The sequence below is a fragment of the Camelina sativa genome, chromosome 17 (genome assembly GCF_000633955.1).
Source record: "Camelina sativa cultivar DH55 chromosome 17, Cs, whole genome shotgun sequence".
Classification (NCBI taxonomy): Eukaryota; Viridiplantae; Streptophyta; class Magnoliopsida; order Brassicales; family Brassicaceae; genus Camelina; species Camelina sativa.
In genome coordinates, this window is record NC_025701.1 from 28456642 (window position 1) to 28477172 (window position 20531).

The following is a 20531-nucleotide window of genomic DNA, read 5'->3' on the forward strand; positions in this document are numbered from 1 at the left end:
ATGCTAGATGGATTATGATGTACTATTTTAGATACTTAGGAATCCCTTTTTTCAATTCTTTCAGGAGTGAAGGCTACCTATTTGCTTGCTGTGGCTTTTTTGGAGATCATACGTTTTATTAGCAATGGGGGTATCCTTAATGGGGACTCAAGCGTGTCTGCCTCTAGAAGTGCCTTCAGTTGTGTGTTCGAATATCTAAAAACTCCAAATCTTACTCCTGCTGTTTCTCAGTGTTTGACGGCTATTGTGCATAGAGCCTTTGAAACAGCAGTCTCATGGCTGGTATGTAAATACCTGGTCATAGTAGTTTAACTATTTGTTTTTGTTGAAGACTTTTTAGTGGCAACTCTAGCACAACCATACTGTCCCTTCATATATGCATTTTGGTCTTTTTGTGACCAACACCAGCTCTTCTTTTGTGTTTTTACTACTTTTTCATTTTAAACATTCTAACGTATATAATCGTTACAAAAACTTTCATTTGGTTTCAGGAAGATCGAATTTCTCTTACTGGGAAAGATGCTCGGAATAGAGAACTGACAACGTATGCACATGCATGTTTCCTCATTAAAAGTATGTCCCAGAGAGATGAGCACGTTAGAGATATCTCTGTCAACCTTTTGACTCAGCTCCGGGACAAATTTCCTCAGGTAAATATATGGGTATATATTCTCCCGTTCGAAAGATTAGATGTAGGTTCACCATTTTATAAGAGAGAAACGAGGTGAAATAATGCATATATGAGTATATTATATAACAGAATTAGGAGAGATAGAGTTCTGTTTAGTCATGTTTCCAATGCGAGTATTCACAAAAGATAAGGAATAAGACCCGAACCTCAGTGATTATATCAAATTCTAATCATTATAATTCATATTTACATGGAAATGGTCCAATGGAACAAAAGTAACTTGGTTGATCCTTATCTGTTTTTCTTCTTACATGTGTGCAATAATTTCACGTGTTACCCATTGCAATTTTTCTTTTTTTCTTTTGAATCTAGCTGTTTCGCATTTGTTCTTTTAATCTCGTACAAATTGGTCAATTCTCATGGTCACTTACGTTAGACATCAGTGGTGTAGTCTGTTGGTTTTCATGGACTTAAAAAAAAATATTTTTGTGATTTCTGTTTCACCTGCGTTTACCATAGAAATTTTGGTCACGGTTTATTTCCTTCTACATATTCCATCGTCATTTTAAATTGATTATGTGTGCTAAAGTATATCTCTAAGAAATGATTATCTGCTGTTACCTTCTCTAACTCTTCGTTTGGATCCCCATGCTTTGTAGATCGACTAACAATGAAAAAATGCAGGTCCTCTGGCACTCGGCATGTCTGGATAGTTTGCTGTTTTCAGTTCATGACAATACACCTTCAACTGTTGTCAATGATCCTGCTTGGACTGCTGCTGTTCGATCCTTATACCAGAAAGTTGTTCGAGAATGGATCATAATATCGCTTTCATATGCTCCATGCACTAGTCAGGGTTTGCTTCAGGTTTCCTTCTTCTTGCCAATTCATATTGTCTTCTATATGCACACTGAAATATCTTTATTTTTGACAGCTTTCTGTTTTTTCAAGTCAATGTGTTAGTTTAACTATTTTAAATGGAAACCTACTGTGGAGATATTGTTCCTGTCTCTGTTTTGTTGTAGTGCCATGTTTTACTTCCGTCTACTGTCTCTTACTAATTCTTTTTTATAGTTTTAGGCTCCTCTTTTTTTTTTTTAAATTGCGTAGAGCAGCTCGGCCTCAGTTTTTCTCTCCGCAATTGCTGTTTATATTTCTGAATGATTCCTTAGTCCCTTTCAGAGGTACATTCTGTTTTTGGTGCACAAACGAGCTAGGAAAAGCTTTGCACGCAGGCGCTTAAGTTGTAGTTCCTCTGGATTTTTTTTGTCTATATTTTCACTGCAGAGCGCTTTTCCGTGGTTTCTACTTAGGTTAGATTGTACTTGTTGTTCCCTTGAGTTATAATAGAGTTTCACATTTCTTCTCTGGTTTTTAATATGAACCTCAGGATAAGCTGTGCAAGGCAAACACATGGCAGCGAGCACAAACTACAACTGATGTGGTTTCCCTTCTATCTGAGATAAAGATTGGAACTGGAAAAAATGAAATTTGGTCTGGGACAAGAACTGCTAATATCCCAGCTGTGATGGCTGCAGCAGCTGCAGCGTCAGGGGGAAACTTAAAAGTTTCTGAAGCCTTTAACTTGGAGGTACTTGGTACTGGTGTAGTCAGTGCAACGGTAAAGTGCAACCATGCTGGAGAAATTGCTGGCATGCGAAGGTTGTATAACAGTATTGGTGGATTTCAATCTGCCTCGGCGCCTAGTGGTTTTGGTGGTGGCCTTCAAAGATTAATATCTGGGGCATTTTCCCAGGCACCACAACCAGAAGATGATTCATTTAATGAGATGTTAATCGCCAGGTTTGTGCGTCTCCTTCAGCAGTTTGTAAATTCTGCTGAAAAAGGTGGAGAGGTGGACAAGTCACAATTCCGAGAAACTTGTTCTCAAGCAACTGCATTACTTCTGTCAAACCTGGTAAGGCTAACCAAGAACAGAGGGGCTCATTTTTCTTACGTGTGTAGAATACTAGGGGGCACATGTATGCAATATCTACCATCTATTTTGTGCTGCACATACTAATTTTTCTTATTGTTGCATCAGAGTGATGAGTCGAAAACAAATGTGGAAGGCTTTTCTCAGTTGCTGCGTCTTCTTTGTTGGTGTCCAGCATATATATCTACTCCAGATGCTATGGAAACTGGAATTTTTATATGGACTTGGTTGGTTTCTGCTGCTCCTCAACTGGTATCTCTTGTTCTTGCCGAGCTTGTTGATGCATGGATATGGACAATTGATACAAAACGAGGACTCTTTGCGTCTGATGTACGATACTCTGGCCCAGCTGCAAAATTAAGACCCCATCTTTCCCCAGGGGAACCAGAAGATCCACCTGAAAGTGATCCTGTTGACCAGATTGTCGCTCACAGACTCTGGCTTGGATTTTTGATAGATCGTTTTGAGGTTAGGACTTATCCTCTATTTTTTCTAATACAGAACGAACTCATATGTGTGATTTACCTCATTCTTCTTCCGTTATTGGTTAAGACGGTCTACAATGTTATAAGTCTAAGTTTTCTTGTGATCCTAGTTGAATCAATATGACTTTTCACACCTTAGGTGAGAAATTTGCAGTCGCAACTAGTTTTGCTTCACTTGAAGTTTTTTGCCATATGGTGTATTTGCGTGAGTTTCTTATCGTCACAATGGTTTTTAGGTTGTCCGACATAATAGTGCCGAGCAACTGTTGTTGCTAGGTCGGTTGTTACAACGGAGTACAGACCTTGACTGGTGCTTTACTCGCCACCCTGCCGCCGCTGGTTCCTTTTTTTCTTTGATGCTCCTTGGACTGAAATTCTGTTCATGCCAGACTCAAGGCAATATGCAGAAATTTAGATCTGGGCTCCAGCTGTTAGAAGATCGCATCTACAGGTCACTTTTTGCGAATTCCCTTTGTTTCTTTGTCGTACCATACATATTGTTTACTCTTTCTTTATGGACATCTCTCAGTCTGCCTCTATGATTTAGCAGCACACATCTGATTACTGTCTGAACTAGTATCTGCTATATTAATACTATATCATATGCTGAGAACAAATTGGAAGTAGCTATATCTAAAGCTTTTTGTCATCTTAGTCTTAGCCATCCCAACATGGCATTTTTCGATGTTTTCAAAATACTTAAATATTGTTGCTTGGTCAACTTAATTATCTCTGACATACATATATATATTTTTGTCAAATTATTCCAGGACCTCTTTAGGCTGGTTTGCTCATCAGCCAGAGTGGTATGATGTAAATATTCCAAACTTTTGTCAGAGCGAGGCTTCATCTGTTTCAGTCTTTGTCCACTTTTTATCAAACGAGCTATCAGAATCAAGTCAATCTGATTCCAAAGGAAAATCTCGTGAAAGTGGGAATTTGATTGATGTGGTAAGACAACCATCTGCCATTTTTTTACTTTCACCTGTACATCATTTGATTACAAACTATGATATTTCGTTTGGCTGAATGTTGACAGACTGATCAGTATCATCCTGTATGGGGTGAGATGGACAACTACACTGTCGGAAAAGAAAAGAGGAAGCAGTTGCTTTTAATGCTCTGCCAGCATGAAGCTGACAGGCTTGACGTTTGGGCACAACCTATTAGCTCAAAGTAAAACTCTTTCTTTTGTAGGACACTTTCACTTCTCAGTTGTTTTTTTTTTTACTTTCATTTTTGATATTCATTTTTCCAATTGGCAATGTATATATAGGGATAGTCCATATTCGCGGCTGAAAATAAGCTCTGAGAAATGGACCGAATATGCTAAAACAGCCTTTTCTGTGGATCCTCGCATTGCTTTGTCAGTTGCCTCAAGATTTCCGGCAAATGCTGCTGTGAAATCTGAAGTCACTCAGCTGGTTCAGGTATGGATTCACAGCTGCTACTTCCTCTAAGAATGTAGAAAGACAGATATTTTTTGTAGTCTGAGATGGATATACTGTTCCTCTCTTAAGTTTTAAACGTCCTGTTTGTGTACCACCCAAAAAAACCAATGAGGCATGATGCATCTGGAAATAAGAATGTCATGATACTTTTAGTTAAATATTTATTGAAAGTTAAAACGTATCTTGAGAATCAGATTACATGCTCTAGACTTCTTGGTATAAAACTACAATTTGATATATGATTTAATATTATTATTATTTTTAAATGATGTAAAACGTGTTTTTTCACTGGTACTCTTTCTTGCAGACACATATTGTAGATCTTCGTACAATTCCTGAGGCGTTGCCGTATTTTGTTACACCAAAAAATGTTGAAGAGAACTCAGTACTGTTGCAGCAGCTCCCACACTGGGCTGCTTGTTCAATTACACAGGCTCTTGAGTTCCTCACTCCTGCTTATAAGGGACATCCACGTGTCATGGCATATGTCCTACGAGTTTTAGAGTCTTACCCTCCTGAACGAGTTACCTTTTTCATGCCGCAGTTGGTGCAGTCTTTGCGCTATGATGATGGGGTAAGTCTTATCATGAAAATCTATATATTAATGTTACCTCTCTCTCACCTGGCCTCTCTTTCCTCTGAGCAATTTTTGGGGTTTAGTTATATCATTTGGTTTATGCGCATTAGATTTAGCGAAGGCACATCTTAATTACGTGAAATTAAATAATATATAGATTTTCAAGTGTAGTCTATTTTAGTTTTCATATGTGGTTTTCTTCTTTTAGTCTTTAAAATAGAAATTCTGCATTCGATGGGTTGCAGCAATTCCTAGAACTTATCCAACCATGGGGCTAAAAATTGAAATTCGCCTATATTACCTCTTCTTTTCTTGGCTTTTTTTATCTAAACTTCCGTTTTTACATTAGTATTGGATTATCAGCTGGATATTGTGTATTGCCTTACTTGAGTTCTCTCCTTTTCCTTGTTCCCTATGATGTTTAATAGATCAGCTTCTTTTTTAAATGCAGAGGCTGGTTGAAGGCTATCTTCTTAGAGCTACCCAAAGAAGTGATATATTTGCCCATATTCTCATTTGGCATTTGCAGGTGAGTTTAACCTAGTAGACTTTGCAAAATCTTAATTTTGCTTGTAATCTTTATGGAGATATGTTGATTTTTAAGTTCTATCTTTTATAATGCCAGGGTGAGGATGTTCAGGAAACTCCAAAGGATGGTTCTATTGATAAGGTTTGCCCCTTTTTTTTTTTTTTCTGCTTATATCGCATTGGTGTTAGTTCCAATGTGGATGTTACATCTTACTACTGGTAGGATAGTAAAGTATGTATGCTATATGTGGGTAGACCATCTTTGAAAACAATGAATTTCATTGACATTAGTACAATGTACTGGCCTTAATTGCTGAAAATAGTATCCTACAGTTGCAATATATGGCCTCCTGCAGAAAACATCTGCGAAGTCTTCTGGTTAAGTTGTTCTTCACTTGTTAACCACGCTAAAATTATTTTGTATTCACCATGTTGACCGCTGGTTTTAAGCACACATTTCCAAGATCTTGAGAATGGGTTTTATGACTACTTATTATTCTTTATTACCATAAGTTTGATATTGGAAACCATCTGTTCGATAAAATATGTAATGAGACAGTGTAGGTTATTAGGCTATAGATAGTGATAGAAACTTTGTTGTATTTCTTTTGACTGATCGGCGGAGAAAATCTAACCTGTTGCTTCTGTAATATTTTTCAGAATGCGGCATTCCAAGAAATTTTGCCAGAGGTTCGGCAGCATATTATTGATGGTTTCAGTCCCAGTGCCTTGGACATGTTCACTAGAGAGTTTGACTTCTTTGACAAAGTTACTTCTATTTCTGGGGTGTTATTTCCTCTTCCAAAGGAAGAACGCAGAGCCGGTATTAGAAGGTAGTATTTCTAAATTAATAAAACCGTATCATGTGGTAACGATTGATCTGCATCTGTTAGATGCAAGGTAATCTAATACTTTCCATGGCAGGGAGTTAGAGAAAATTGAAATGCAAGGAGATGACCTTTATTTGCCAACTGCTCCTAACAAGCTTGTTAGGGGTATCCGTGTAGATAGTGGAATACCTTTACAATCAGCTGCCAAAGTTCCTATCATGATAACATTTAACGTTGTTGATCGTGATGGTGACCACAATAATGTAAAACCACAAGCTTGCATTTTCAAGGTAAAGCCTTTGCATGATTTTATACAATTTTTTTTATGTTTGTACGTCGACATGAAATCTATTCTACTGCGATGTTGGTTCCTATAGTATTTGCCAGTACAAGAAGAAATCAATTCTGCTGCTTGCTCTTGCACTTGCATTCATACGCTGCACCCAGTTGGTGTTTATTGTGAGTTTGATGATTCTCTCTTGTGTTCGTTCAGGTTGGAGATGATTGCCGGCAAGATGTTCTTGCCCTTCAAGTGATATCTCTTCTTAGAGACATATTTCAAGCGGCTGGTATTAATCTTTATCTTTTTCCATATGGAGTACTCCCAACTGGTGCCGAGAGGGGCATAATTGAGGTAGAACTCACTCTACAATGTTTAACATTAAAACCACTTCCCTTGATAGATAAAATAGATACGGTGGTATGAGAACTTTCATGTATAACTTTTTTTTTTTTCATTTCTCTTTTCTTCCATTTTATTACAGGTTGTGCCTAATACAAGAAGCAGAAGTCAGATGGGTGAAACTACCGACGGGGGTTTGTATGAGATTTTTCAACAAGACTATGGACCCGTCGGCTCAACCACCTTTGAAACAGCACGAGAGAACTTCCTCATCAGCAGTGCTGGTTATGCAGTCGCTAGTCTTTTACTCCAGCCCAAAGACAGACACAACGGAAATCTCCTCTTCGATGAGTATGTTTCCTGTTTTGCGCTTACCCTTTGTTCTTTTATCTTGGTGCATTGGTAAAAAAAAAATCAAAAACTCTTTATGGACAACCATAATGTGAGAAAAAATTTCATGGAAGTAACACAAATTTATAACCATGTGTGTTATGCTAATGCAGCGTGGGAAGACTTGTCCACATCGACTTTGGTTTCATCTTGGAAACTTCACCAGGTGGAAACATGCGGTTTGAGAGTGCTCATTTCAAACTGAGCCACGAAATGACTCAGTTGCTAGATCCATCAGGTGTTATGAAGAGCAAAACATGGCATCAGTTTGTGAGCTTGTGCGTAAAGGGATACTTAGCTGCTCGGCGGCAGATGGATGGAATCATCAGCACGGTGCAAATGATGCTAGAAAGTGGATTGCCTTGCTTTAGCAGAGGAGACCCAATCGGTAATCTTAGGAAAAGATTTCACCCAGAAATGAGCGAACGTGAAGCTGCACACTTTATGATTCATGTATGTACTGATGCATATAACAAATGGACCACTGCTGGATACGACTTGATTCAGTATCTGCAACAAGGCATCGAGAAGTAAGAAGAAGAGGAATCTAGTGATATCCCAAATCAGAGTTATATGATATGCAGGTAAAAAGGTTTGCTAATTTTTATCTCCTTCGGTTGGACATTCTGACTAATTACTTAAAAGGGGAGGAACTTGAGGATCTATTTTTTATTCTTTTGTTGTCGTAGGATTTTGCTATGCACGAAAAAAGTAACAAATGAAAGAGGGATAAGAGAGTCTTGTGGTGTGGTGATTTTCGATACCTCGAGGGTGCAAGCTATTAGTATGATATATGATCTTTGATATTTTTCTTCTTAGCTTAGCAACATTATTATCACGCCAATGGTTGAAACTTGAGATGGTCACACGTGTTCCTTTTAATATTAATGATTATTTGATTCAATGATGATGTTTAAACTCTTATGTACTGTATATTATCCAGTATTACAACAGAACCGCTTTTAGTAGGTTCTTTCACTAATCAAACGAATGATATGGAGCATCAGAAAATTATGGTATGCTTAAAAATGGGTACATATCACAAGTCAGATATAATGGTGGGTGTGTGGAGTCTTTGGATAAATACTCGAACCTATTTTATGGAGTTGTTCATCTATGCACAGTGCATACAACATTGAGTGATAGTCTGATAGATCAACCAAGAAGGTCACAACTCATCATCAGTTAATGTCAGTAAATTAACCAAGAGGATAAAAATCGCCACTCAATTTCTTAGAAAAATGTCAGTAAAGTAAAGTCAACTCACCAGGTTTTTTATTAAAAAAAAGACAGAGAAGATAAAAGGACAGAAGCAAAAAGAGACAGATCTATCACTCTAATTACTGACTTGAGTGAGAGAGGGATTCGAGCTGAGAATAGAAGAACAATTCTTTCGAAGTTATTGGGTCCCTTTCCTCGTTCGCGAATCTCTGTCATCTCTGAGGGTTCATCAATGGAACCGCCAGTCATAATCGGTGCGCTAATATTAGATGTTCACGCTAAGCCATCAACCGCACCGATCTCAGGAACCACCGTCCCTGGCCAGGTTTTAAAATTTGGACTCTCTCTTTGTTAGACCTTTTTCTTGATTTCTTGTGCGCAATTGTGATAATTTTGTGTTGGTTTGAATTTGATTAAGTAATTAACATTTAAATATTTCTTGGAAAATTTGATAAAAAGGTTCGATCTTTCTCGTTTATAGGTGTTGTTTACGCCGGGCGGTGTAGCAAGAAATGTAGCTGATTGCATCTTCAAACTTGGAATTAAATCTTTCATGATCGGTACTTTGGGCCTTGATGGTCCAGGTATATTGTGTCGTCGATTCATTTGCAAAAGACATTGGATCAATCATTTTTGTTTTTTTGGCTTCATTGGACATTTCCTGGTAGCTTAATTCTGGTTTTTTTTTTCTTTTTTCTTTTTCTGTATTTCAAACACAGCCAATGTACTATTGAAAGAGTGGAAGCTCTCCACTGAAGGTAAAGACTTTGCCCTATAGAGTAAAGCAAACTGATGCATTATTCAGTTGCAAAGTCTGCTCTTTTACATGTGTATGAAACATCAACCCTGTTTATGAATCTTGTTTCATTTTCAATATCTCAACTTTGTAAGTCCTTTTTCTCTGTCTCTGTTTCTTTTTCCACTTTGGTTGAAAAACTCTTTTCTTGGGTCGACGATGTTGCAGGAATCTTGAGACGTGAAGACATCAGTACTCCCATTGTCTCCCTTGTATATGATACGAATGGAGAAGTTTCGGCTGGTGTTGCTGGTGTCGATGCAGTTGTACGTACCTTTTTCTTTTGATGTCTTATCACCGTACTATAGAATGATCAACCAAATAATAAAAATTGGGAATGAAGGATGTTGTTGTTGTACTTCATTGGATAAGTAAGTTACATTTACATTGTTTTTACTGGGACAGGAAAAGTTTCTGACACCTGCGTGGATCCAGCGGTTTGTAAACAACATAAGCTCAGCGCCTGTTCTAATGCTAGATGCAAATCTTAGCACTCTTGCTTTGGAAGCATCTTGTAAATGTAATGCTTATAGCTTTCTCACTTTGATTGTTTCTAACCATCGTTTTATCTGTCTTCTTAACGTTTTCCTTCTTGAAGTGGCTGCAGAGTTCAATGTTCCTGTATGGTTTGAGCCTGTGTCAGTCACAAAGTCTCGGAGAATCGCCTCAATTGCCAAGTATGTGAGTGCCATGTCTCCATACTCATGAACATTAGAGTCTTTTGGTTCTCTATGGTTATTTGCAAACCAACATATTTAAATTTTGTTTCCTAATAGATGACGATAGTGTCCCCAAACCAAGACGAACTCATAGCAATGGCCAACGCTCTCTGTGCCAAGAATTTGTTCCACCCCTACAAATCAGAACTGTCCATCGAAGGCATACTCCACGCGCTAAAGCCAGCCATTTTGATGCTTCTTGAAACTGGTATTAAAGTAGTTATTGTAACCCTTGGATCCAATGGAGCTCTCCTTTGCTGCAAGGGGAACCCCAAAAAGGCTCTGAACATAAACCGGAAGTTCCCTCTAAGTGGAGAGATTTTCAAACGTATACATTCTGTATGTTCACCAGACCGGTTTTCTGAACTTGAATCGTATCGCAGCTCGAGTCTTTTCGCAATGCATTTCCCAACCATACCAGCCAAAGTCAAGAAGCTGACTGGTGCAGGTGATTGTCTGGTAGGTGGCACAGTCGCATCACTAAGCGATGGGTTAGATATAATCCAGAGTTTAGCTGTTGGCATTGCTTCTGCTAAAGCAGCAGTTGAGTCAGACGACAATGTGCCTCCTGAGTTCAAGTTGGATCTTGTTTCCGGTAATGTTCTGACTCTGAATTATGATTTAAGTTTTCGGTTTTATTGGGTCTGAGCCGGTTTACGTTTTTGGGTTTGGTTTGAACGTACAGAGGATGCAGAGTTGGTGTACAATGGGGCGAAGATGTTGATGGTTCATCAGTCGATGCTATGAAGGGATGATCTCGTTGTTTCTTTTGTTAAAGCTGTCATTGGCCTTACTAATTGTTTTATTTTATGTAACAATATAAAATTTTCTTTTTAATTTCTATAATTATTGCTGACAAAAGTAGTTTAGTGGTTTATTAAAAGCCTACAACTATCAAATAAAGTATTTGCTCGCAGAAAATAAAGTTTGATATTCACCGTTGAAGCACCGAAGCTAAGCAGAGCAGCGGCTTTTGTGGTTTTCAACGGCGGAATAAATGAAACGGCAAGAAGTTTTCTCTAGTAATAAAAAAACAGCAAAACATTTATTAAACGGCGAGTAGTTGGTTCCTCAGAGTTTGAAACACCATGAAGTGCAATTTAATTAAATTACAAAAAAAAGCGCTCTATAGAAGAGATTAGAGACGTCGTTACACACTGACACAACTTTTACATTTTCTTCTCTCTTTTGTCTTGTCACAGAGATGATATCAGAGAGGAGGCCTAAACCCTAATTTCATCGGAGAAGAAGATGTGGAAGAGAGGGGAAAAGTGTGAAGATAACAAGAAGTGAAGCTGCATAAAGAAGAGTGTGTGGTGTTACTTGACGTGCCAGAATCGCTACTCAGATTAATTCAGTCTCTCCATTTCAGAGTGTGGTGTTATTTTGCGAATTGGCATGTCGATTTGGTATATTCATCGGCGCTTTGAATTTTGTTTTGTCAGATTTGGTATCCTTTACCCATCCGAATCAGTTTTCTTCTGATTGATTTTAAGGGTTTTATGTTCATCTTACTACCACTGTATGATTTTTAAAGCATTGATACTTGTGTTTATAGTTGAAGAAGGGAGATTACAGCTTATCACAGACAAGGAAACCAAGGGAGTTGTTTCTTCTGTCAATGCCTTCAACGGATAACTTCTTGCTGCTATTAATCAAAAAATTCAGTTGTATAAGTGGATGATGGACATAGTAGCAGCTTAAACCTATTATATGCCCTTGGACAAACTAAGAAAAAAATGCTTTTTAACCTATAAAAAAATTTTCTGAGTTTATACATTTTTGTTTTGCCTCTAGCTTACAAAGTTTTTTTTTGTGTATCTCTTTAACTTACAAATTTTTTGTGTGCCCCTTTTTAGCTTACAAAGTCTTTTTTTGTGTATCATTTAGCATACAAATTTTTTTTTGTGTCCCTTTCTAGCTTACAAAGTTTATTTTTCATGTCTTTTTAACTTACAATTTTTTTTTTACCCCTTTTCTTATACGTAAATGGCCCTTTAATTTATGTACCTGGGGCGGTCGCACTGTCCGTTTTCCTAGTTAAGCCGGCACTGGATGGACATCACGGTCACATACTAGCTCTCTACGTACAGACCCGTGGAGACTTCATCGTTGTTGGTGACCTCATGAAATCAATCTCTTTATTAATTTACAAGGTAAAACGTTTTTCACACAAAATTGGCTTCCATCTTCTTGTGAATAATACATATGTCAAATGTTAGATTATTATTATGTTCAAAAGAACTGACCCATCTTCTTGTGAATAATACATATGACTATTTTTGCGTTTGTTTTAAAGCACGAGGAAGGTGCAATCGAGGAAAGAGCTCGTGATTAAAATGCAAACTGGATGATGTTAATCTACCTTGGTGCTGATAATTGCTTCAACCTATTCACACTAAAGAAAAACAATCTTCTTAAAATCATACAGTGGTAACATAACAAGATTCAAACTTTTTCGTTATGATTTTGTTAATAAGTTTTTACTTGTGTTCTTTTTTACTTGAATGTGTGTCAAGTTTTTGAGTGTCAAAAATGTAACCCATACACTTGTACACAATTTTTCAAAATTTTAAATTTATAGAACCTCATTAGTTTCTACCATTGGACTATGTAAAAAATAACAAAACTTCTAAGTATCTAAACTTGTGTTTTTGCATTATTATTATTGTAAATATGATTTGGAACCCTTCGTGGAATCCATACCGCTGGAGATGCTCTATAATGTTAGAATGGCTAAATAGTACTCCCTCCGTTTCAAATTATAAGATGTTTTAGAGAAGTTTAATATAATAAATGATGTTTTCAAGTTTCTATGCAACTTTTAGATTAGTTTAATATTTTATATTATGCAGTATTGTTTCTGACTGAACTTGTTAAAAGTAAAAATTTCTTAATCTACGTGTTTTACTTAAAACATCCTATATTTTGAAACGGAGGGAGTATTATATACTCCTATTTTTCTCAGTCACGAAGTCGTCATTCCCGTAAACTCTATATACGTGCGTGCGTGGATTTACTGATTCCGCATGAGTATTTATTTGGTTAAAAATAACAGCACTACCAAGTACCAAACTTGATAAATGATATGCTCAAATTAAACCCTAGAGTTACTCTTTCAAATTAAGAGGTCAATATAGTACTTAGGGATTGAATCCACAGAGACTCAAGATCAAACACAATGGATTATAGAGTTTTGTTATTACGCTAAACAAGTTAATTTAATTGAAATAACAATGCAAAATATTAAATAAAACTGTTGTAAATTCAGAAGATCGAAAAGTTAGGCCTAGAGAATTTCTCAGGAAATTACAGATTATTAAATCAGGAAATAAATAGGATTAAAGCAATTAAGAACAGATCTAGAACTCTAAACACTTTTGTAAAATAAATCAGTTCTCACTGCAAATATTATCTAAATTTAAAACCAGAAAATCCAAATATCTTTGCAAAATTCTAGGTAATAAATCAGCTTTAAAAACAAGTTTAGATTGTTCACAAAATCACTAAAGCAAATCTCTTTGCAGAAAGTAATTTTGCTCATCAAAAGGTTTTATCAGGAAAATCAATTATATTATCATATCAATTTATTTTCCTAGGTTATTAATTCTAGATGGCCAATCAATGATTAATAATGAAGAACAACCTATGATGAAGATCTAGAAAGATATTGAATCCTAAATAAAGAGATCTAACAATTAAGAAAAAGAAAAAAAAGGAGTAGAGAAACGAAAAATCAGAAAAAAAGAGAGAGGTATGGCGACAACGGCGGCGATTTTTCGATCTCGGTTTTGAGCGATGTGTTCCGATGAGTTTGGGAGACGGAGAGAGGAACTCTTCCGTTCTCTGATGGGTGAGAGAAAGCAGGGTCAGATCGGAAGTCTGACTCTTTGTATCAAGAGGTTTCCTTCGATTTTCTCTGAGTATGGATTTAAATCAGGAAACTCGATACAATCGGATCTTAAGGATTTGATCTGGTTGGATTTGCAATTCCATTACTGGGATAATGAAAGGATTGTGTTTGCGGGCTTGATTGGGGATTTTCGGATTCGCTGGTATTTAAGGAGACGATTGGAATCGTATATTTGCGGGTCTTGATTATACGGTTTCATTGCTTAGGAGGGTGTTGTTTATATTCTGTGTGGATCTTGGGATATGGAATTGATGGTGGGAAGAGTTTCGGGTGGTCTCTTAGGATCCCGTTGATTGGGATTTTCCATTATTGGCGACGAGGTTATAGGATGGATATTCAAGTATTTATTTGGGACCTGGTTCTCTTTCGTTCCATCTGGGCTTCATTTCTTCTCTTATTCATTAGTTCTATCTGGTGTGTTTTGCGGTATATTGCTGTGGTTAGTGCTCGGGTCTTGGTGTTGGTGGCTTTCTCTATGTCTCAGTCAATGTTTCTCAAGGGTAAGGCTCCTTTGGTGCGTACGGAGACTGTTAAAATCTCCAACTCGGTAATGGCTCAAAGGATTCAGCAGTTTTCTCTTACCCTTATAGGGAGATTGATGAATCCATCGATGCAACAAATGGAGTTTCTGGTGTCCACTATGCCTAAGATATGGAAGCTTGAAGACAAAGTGGTAGGAGCGGATTTGGGGCAAGGTATATTTCAATTCAATTTCGCAGAAGAGTCTGATATGCAAGGAGTCTTACAAAATGGTCCTTACCATTTTGATAGCTGGATGATCTCTTGGTGAAGTGGGAGCCCATCATTTCCTCAACTTACCTTCAGCTATCAACTTTTGGGTGAAGGTTTCTGGTATTCCAATGCACCTTTGGGAGTTTGCTACATTGGAGGCTATTGGCAAGAAGATTGGGTTTATTCGAGACATTGATGAAGAAACCGGCAGCGTTTGTGTTACAGTTAATGGCTTAAACCCCCTCCTCTTCAAGATGGTGGTGCCATTTGAATCGAGTGATGAAGTGATTGTTTCACTGGAGTATGAAAAGTTGACAGGTTATTGTGACAACTGCTACCGCCTCACTCATGATGAGAGAAGTTGTCCGGAGCTTCAAAAGGGAGTTGGAGGTCAGGGTTTTGAAAATCAAGGGGATAAGCGTGGAGCTCAACGTCACCAGGGGGTTGCAAAACAAGGTGCTTTTCATACTGATGATGGCTGGGAAAAGCCCAGGAAGTCGGTTAAGAGAGCCTTGGATTTTTAGGTTCACGATTCTGTTCCTGGGGTGGGTAGTTCTGGTCATTACCAACAGGATCGACAGTTTGGTTTGGTTTCGTATAGTGCAGCAACGAAGGGTTTGGGAGGCAAGAGTGGGGGTCAGATGGGTTCACGAGAGTTCATGGGTCAGTCTTCTTCCCATCCCCTTAACCGCAAAGGGACAGGAAAGGCATGGCCAAAGCCCATGTATAAGGCTAAAGTTGGTCACAAGGACACGCAGTTACAAGATATCTTTGGTGGGAGTTCCGCGGGTCCTGATCAAGGTATTCCGCTTCGAGATTCAGAGATGGAGAGCTCTCCTAAAAACGGAACTGGGAAGGTCGGACTTGAGTCGGAGTTTGACGAAGCTAACGATGATCTCCTTGAGGAAAGGGAAGCTACAGAGGAATATCTTCATGAGGAAGATGAGGTCGCGGATGATCAGGGTAATACGGTTTCGGTAGAGATGGGGTCGGGAAATCCAGCGACTAAGGAGGCCAATCTCCAAGGTATTTCTTCATCCTCTTCGCTTGACTTGGCTGTGAGTGTCGTGAGTTCAGCTTTACAAGGGGTTAGTTTAGGTCAAAAGACAAAAGAGGTAGTACGGAGGTCGTCGAATCAGACTAAAACTGTAGTCAAAAAATCGAATGTAGTCAAAAAACCGGCTGTGTATTTAGCATCTCCCGGTAAACACCTGCTAGCTAAAGCTTTGTCTAAATCTGCAGGTGCAGGTGAAGGTAACAAACAGAAACGGCCAGGGAAGCAAGGGAACAAGGCCATGGATGGCAAACCTGCTGGTGGGGGTCGACCAGTAACAAAGGGGATGGTGGCTCTCCTGAAACCACCGGCTCAAACGTGAAAATCTTGAGTTGGAACTGTCAGGGCATTGGGGCAGACCTGACAGAGAGTTCTTTGGGAGATTTGTGGAGGAAGCATCGTCCGGATATTTTATTTTTGTCAGAAACCAAAAAATGTTTTTCTTATTTACAAAAATTTCAGAATAAATTTGGTTATGAAAAATTGTATACTGTTGAACCCTGAGGGGCAAGTGGTGGTTTGGCTTTATTTTTTAAAAATGAGTTAAATTTATCTATTCTCTTTGATAATGATCGTATTATTGACACACAAGCCTTGGTTGGGCAACAATTGATATTTTTGTCTTTTGTTTATGGGGATCCAGTCCCTCAACATCGCGAAAAAGTTTGGGATAAATTAATAGATATTGGGTCTTTTCGAATTGATCCCTGGTTTATTATTGGTGATTTTAATGAGTTAGTTGGAAACCACGAGAAGCAGGGTGGTGCCTTGCGACCAGCATCTTCATTTCAACCTTTTATTTCAATGCTTCGGCATTGCGGGATGCTTGAATTTCCTTGTTATGGAGAACAATTATCCTGGCGAGGGAACCGTTGTAATAATCAAGTGGTTAGATGTCGATTGGATCGAACCTTGGGTAATGAGGATTGGCATGGGTTTTTTCCAAATTCGAAAGTGGACTATCTGGAGATGATTGGGTCGGATCATAGTCCAATTTTAGCAACCTGTTTGACAACAATTCGGAGACGGCAAAGGCAGTTTAGGTTTGATAAACGATGGTTGGGCAAGGAAGGTTTAGTTGGGGCGGTTGAGTCAGGGTGGAACCAGACAAGGAACTTTCAGATTCCGGGTTTTGTCGATAAGATAAGGAATTTTAGGAATTCGATCTCCTGGTGGTGGAAAAATAATGTTAGTTCTGGTCCATCTGTCATTGCTTCCTTGAAGACGGTGCTTCATGAGGCGAAAATGGATGATTTGATTCCAAAGGCAGAAATTAGGGACATTGAGAGGAAACTAAAAGAGGCGTATCGTGATGAGGAAATTTATTGGCAACAGAAAAGTAGAAAATTCTGGCTAAGGGTGATGGATAATATTTTGGTAGCTCAGGAGATGTTCCATGGGCTAATTACTAATCGTCGGTGTAATTCGGAGTTTTTGGCTTTCAAAACGGATATGAGTAAGGCATATGATCGGCTTGAGTGAGATTTTTTGGAGGCGGTTATGGTCCAATTAGGATTTGATAGAAAATGGATTTCATGGATTATGTGGTGTGTCTCGTCAGTGTCGTACCAAGTTCTCCTGAATGGTCAACCCCGGGGTTTTATTAGGCCACAGAGAGGATTACGGCAAGGAGATCCTCTGTCGCCTTATCTATTTATACTTTGTACAGAGGTATTGATAGCTAATATCAAAAAGGCTGAAAGGGAGCATAAAGTAACGGGTATTTCCATTGCCCGTAGTAGTCCTACTATCTCGCATCTGTTGTTCGCTGATGATAGTTTGTTCTTTTGTAAGGCAGAGGCTACGAAATGTAGGACGGTAATGGATATAATAGGTAATTATGGTAGAGCCTCAGGTCAAGAAGTTAATCTGGAAAAGTCATCTATCATATTTGGGAAGAATGTCCCGGAGGATATACGATCTCAGTTGAAATCCGTTATTGGTATTTTCTAAGGAGGGCGGTATGGGCTCCTATTTGGGTATTCCTGAAAACCTGCAGGGTTCAAAAACTAAGGTTTTTAGTTATGTCAAGGATCAATTGGATGATCGAGTAAATGGCTGGTCTGCAAAGCATTTATCGAAAGGTGGTAAGGAAATTATGATTAAATCAGTGGCTTTGGCACTTCCAACACATGTTATGTCATGTTATAAATTACCACAGGAGTTGACATCTAAATTAACGAGTGCTATCTCCACTTTTTGGTGGAAATTTAATGATAAGGCTCGAGGTTTGCACTGGGTTGCGTGGGACAAACTATGCAAAGATAAAAGTGAAGGGGGTTTGGGTTTCCGAGCTTTGGAACAATTTAATGACGCTATGCTGGCCAAACAGTTTTGGCGATTAATTCACAATCCGTCATCTTTAATGGCCCGGGTGATGAGAGGACGGTATTTCAGGAACAAACATCCTCTTATGGCAAAGAAACCGAATAATCCTTCTTTTGCCTGGCGGAGCATTTTTTCAACTAAGGGATTGGTGGAACAGGGTGCGCGATGGGCTGTAGGTTCTGGTTGTTCCATTTCGGTTTGGCGGGATCCATGGTTACCGGATATTCGTCCAAGATCTGCAAATGGTAGGGGGAGGTTTTTGCTCCCGAGTTTGATGGTTAATCATTTAATTAATCCAGTTACAAAGGATTGGCATTTGCCTATTCTAGAGGAGTTCTTTGATCCGGTGGATATACCACTTATTCGGAGTTTGCCGGTTAGTAAAACTTCTCAACCCGATAGATTGTTATGGCATTATACTAAGTAAGGCAGGTATTCGGTAAAGTCAGGTTATCGGTTAGCCTGGGAATTAATAGCAGAAGTGGAGTACGGGCCATCATGCAGTTCTCTGCGGGCTCAATCCTGGAAATTAGATGTACCTCCGAAGATTCAACATTTTTTCTGGCAAATTGCCTCGGGTACCCTTCCAGTGTTAGAACGGCTCGCGTATCGGGGAGTTCGTTGTGATGTTTTGTGTTAGCGGTGCAGTTTGGCGACGGAAATGGAGACTATTAACCACACACTGTTTGTTTGCTCCCGGTCGCGTAGTATTTGGGAGTTGGTCCCGATGCTGTTGGAACCGGGAGGTTTTCCATTTCNCCAAACAGTTTTGGCGATTAATTCACAATCCGTCGTCTTTAATGGCCCGAGTGATTAGAGGACGGTATTTCAGGAACAAACATCCTCTTATGGCAAAGAAACCGAATAATCCTTCCTTTGCCTGGCGGAGCATTTTTTCAACTAAGGGATTGGTGGAACAGGGTGCGCGATGGGCTGTAGGTTCTGGTTGTTCCATTTCGGTTTGGCGGGATCCATGGTTACCGGATATTCGTCCAAGATCTGCAAATGGTAGGGGGAGGTTTTTGCTCCCGAGTTTGATGGTTAATCATTTAATTAATCCAGTTACAAAGGATTGGCATTTGCCTATTCTAGAGGAGTTCTTTGATCCGGTGGATATACCACTTATTCGGAGTTTGCCGGTTAGTAAAACTTCTCAACCCGATAGATTGTTATGGCATTATACTAAGTCAGGCAGGTATTCGGTAAAGTCAGGTTATCGGTTAGCCTGGGAATTAATAGCAGAAGTGGAGTACGGGCCATCATGCAGTTCTCTGCGGGCTCAATCCTGGAAATTAGATGTACCTCCGAAGATTCAACATTTTTTCTGGCAAATTGCCTCGGGTACCCTTCCAGTGTTAGAACGGCTCGCGTATCGGGGAGTTCGTTGTGATGTTTTGTGTTAGCGGTGCAGTTTGGCGACGGAAATGGAGACTATTAACCACACACTGTTTGTTTGCTCCCGGTCGCGTAGTATTTGGGAGTTGGTCCCGATGCTGTTGGAACCGGGAGGTTTTCCATTTCCCTCGATTTATGCGAATTTAGATTTCATATTTTGGAGGGCGTCTTCTCAAGGCGGGGCTTCTGATATCATCTCTTCTCTCCCCTGGATTTTATGGTCACTTTGGAAAGACAAGAATAAAAAGGTTTTCCAGGGTATTGAGCTAGAGCCAATTGAGATTATAAATCAAGCGGCAGCTGATAAGCTAATTTGGGAGGAAGCCAAATCTTATTCAGTGAACAATCCCCTTCCTCCACCCGTAGTGGAGGTGAGGGATTCCTCCATCTTCTGTCAGGTTGATGGTTCATGGAAAGGAACCGACCCTTTTCAGGGTTTGGGTTGGTGGTGCTATAATGGTGATGATATTACGCTTCTTTTGGGAGCTCGGAGCCTCAGACGTGGCCTTTCTCCCCTACATACAGAATTGCAAGCACTGATCTGGGCTATGGAGTCTTTACTGGTGGCTGGAGTGAGTTGTCAGGCATTCGAAACGGATTGTGCGGAGCTTGTTACGATGGTGCAGTCGCCAGATGATTGGCCCGCTTTCACGAAATTATTGGAGGATTTCTCGCAGCTTCGCTCCTTCTATCCATCCTTCTCCCTAGTTAAGATTCCCCGCGACGTCAACGTAAGAGCAGATTGTCTTGCTCGGTCTTCAAGATCTTTACCTTCCAAATCGTTATTTGTAAACTCTTATCCTCCTGTTTGGGCAACCAATCTTGGAGTTCTCTTTTAATTAATTATTAATGTTTGGTTGAAAAAAAAAAAGATCTAACAATTCATAAAATCCTTGTGAAAAACCCTAAACCTAACAAGCAAA

General features: G+C 39.1%; 3 protein-coding genes across 3 annotated transcripts in view; all 3 read left to right on the forward strand.

Moving 5' to 3' along the window:
* LOC104758235 (phosphatidylinositol 4-kinase alpha 1) overlaps window positions 1-8379 on the forward strand; it is a 13353-nt gene extending 4974 nt beyond the window's left edge. The window contains exons 9-26 of the mRNA XM_010481065.2: window positions 65-282; window positions 492-650; window positions 1316-1498; window positions 2022-2549; window positions 2676-3035; window positions 3289-3503; window positions 3823-4003; window positions 4092-4228; window positions 4329-4482; window positions 4811-5077; window positions 5532-5609; window positions 5706-5750; window positions 6269-6441; window positions 6533-6728; window positions 6932-7072; window positions 7203-7411; window positions 7564-8034; window positions 8140-8379. Coding sequence (XP_010479367.1) covers window positions 65-282; window positions 492-650; window positions 1316-1498; window positions 2022-2549; window positions 2676-3035; window positions 3289-3503; window positions 3823-4003; window positions 4092-4228; window positions 4329-4482; window positions 4811-5077; window positions 5532-5609; window positions 5706-5750; window positions 6269-6441; window positions 6533-6728; window positions 6932-7072; window positions 7203-7411; window positions 7564-7984 — 3665 coding nt within the window. The 3' untranslated portion in view covers window positions 7985-8034; window positions 8140-8379. The remainder of the gene's footprint in view (window positions 1-64; window positions 283-491; window positions 651-1315; window positions 1499-2021; window positions 2550-2675; window positions 3036-3288; window positions 3504-3822; window positions 4004-4091; window positions 4229-4328; window positions 4483-4810; window positions 5078-5531; window positions 5610-5705; window positions 5751-6268; window positions 6442-6532; window positions 6729-6931; window positions 7073-7202; window positions 7412-7563; window positions 8035-8139) is intronic.
* LOC104758236 lies at window positions 8712-11105 on the forward strand. Its single transcript, XM_010481066.2, has 8 exons — window positions 8712-8996; window positions 9153-9255; window positions 9391-9429; window positions 9636-9733; window positions 9873-9987; window positions 10066-10148; window positions 10244-10781; window positions 10872-11105. The coding sequence occupies exons 1-8, from the start codon at window positions 8904-8906 to the stop codon at window positions 10931-10933; spliced, it is 1131 nt and encodes a 376-aa protein (XP_010479368.1). The 5' UTR covers window positions 8712-8903; the 3' UTR covers window positions 10934-11105.
* On the forward strand, window positions 17131-18640 carry LOC104759863. Its single transcript, XM_010482746.1, has 3 exons — window positions 17131-17363; window positions 17493-17820; window positions 17885-18640. Exons 1-3 carry the CDS (start codon window positions 17131-17133, stop codon window positions 18638-18640), a joined length of 1317 nt encoding a protein of 438 aa, XP_010481048.1.

Excerpts from the sequence above, each read along its gene's own strand:
- LOC104758236 (XM_010481066.2), top strand. The coding sequence starts at position 8,904 with ATGGAACCGCCAGTCATAATCGGTGCGCTAATATTAGATGTTCACGCT. Across the intron at positions 9,430-9,635 it reads GTGGAAGCTCTCCACTGAAG|GAATCTTGAGACGTGAAGAC; the intron begins GTAAAGACTTTG and ends ACGATGTTGCAG. Across the intron at positions 9,734-9,872 it reads TTGCTGGTGTCGATGCAGTT|GAAAAGTTTCTGACACCTGC; the intron begins GTACGTACCTTT and ends TTACTGGGACAG.
- LOC104759863 (XM_010482746.1), top strand. The coding sequence starts at position 17,131 with ATGGATGATTTGATTCCAAAGGCAGAAATTAGGGACATTGAGAGGAAA. Across the intron at positions 17,364-17,492 it reads AAGGCATATGATCGGCTTGA|GCCACAGAGAGGATTACGGC; the intron begins GTGAGATTTTTT and ends GGGTTTTATTAG. Across the intron at positions 17,821-17,884 it reads TACGATCTCAGTTGAAATCC|GGTTCAAAAACTAAGGTTTT; the intron begins GTTATTGGTATT and ends GAAAACCTGCAG.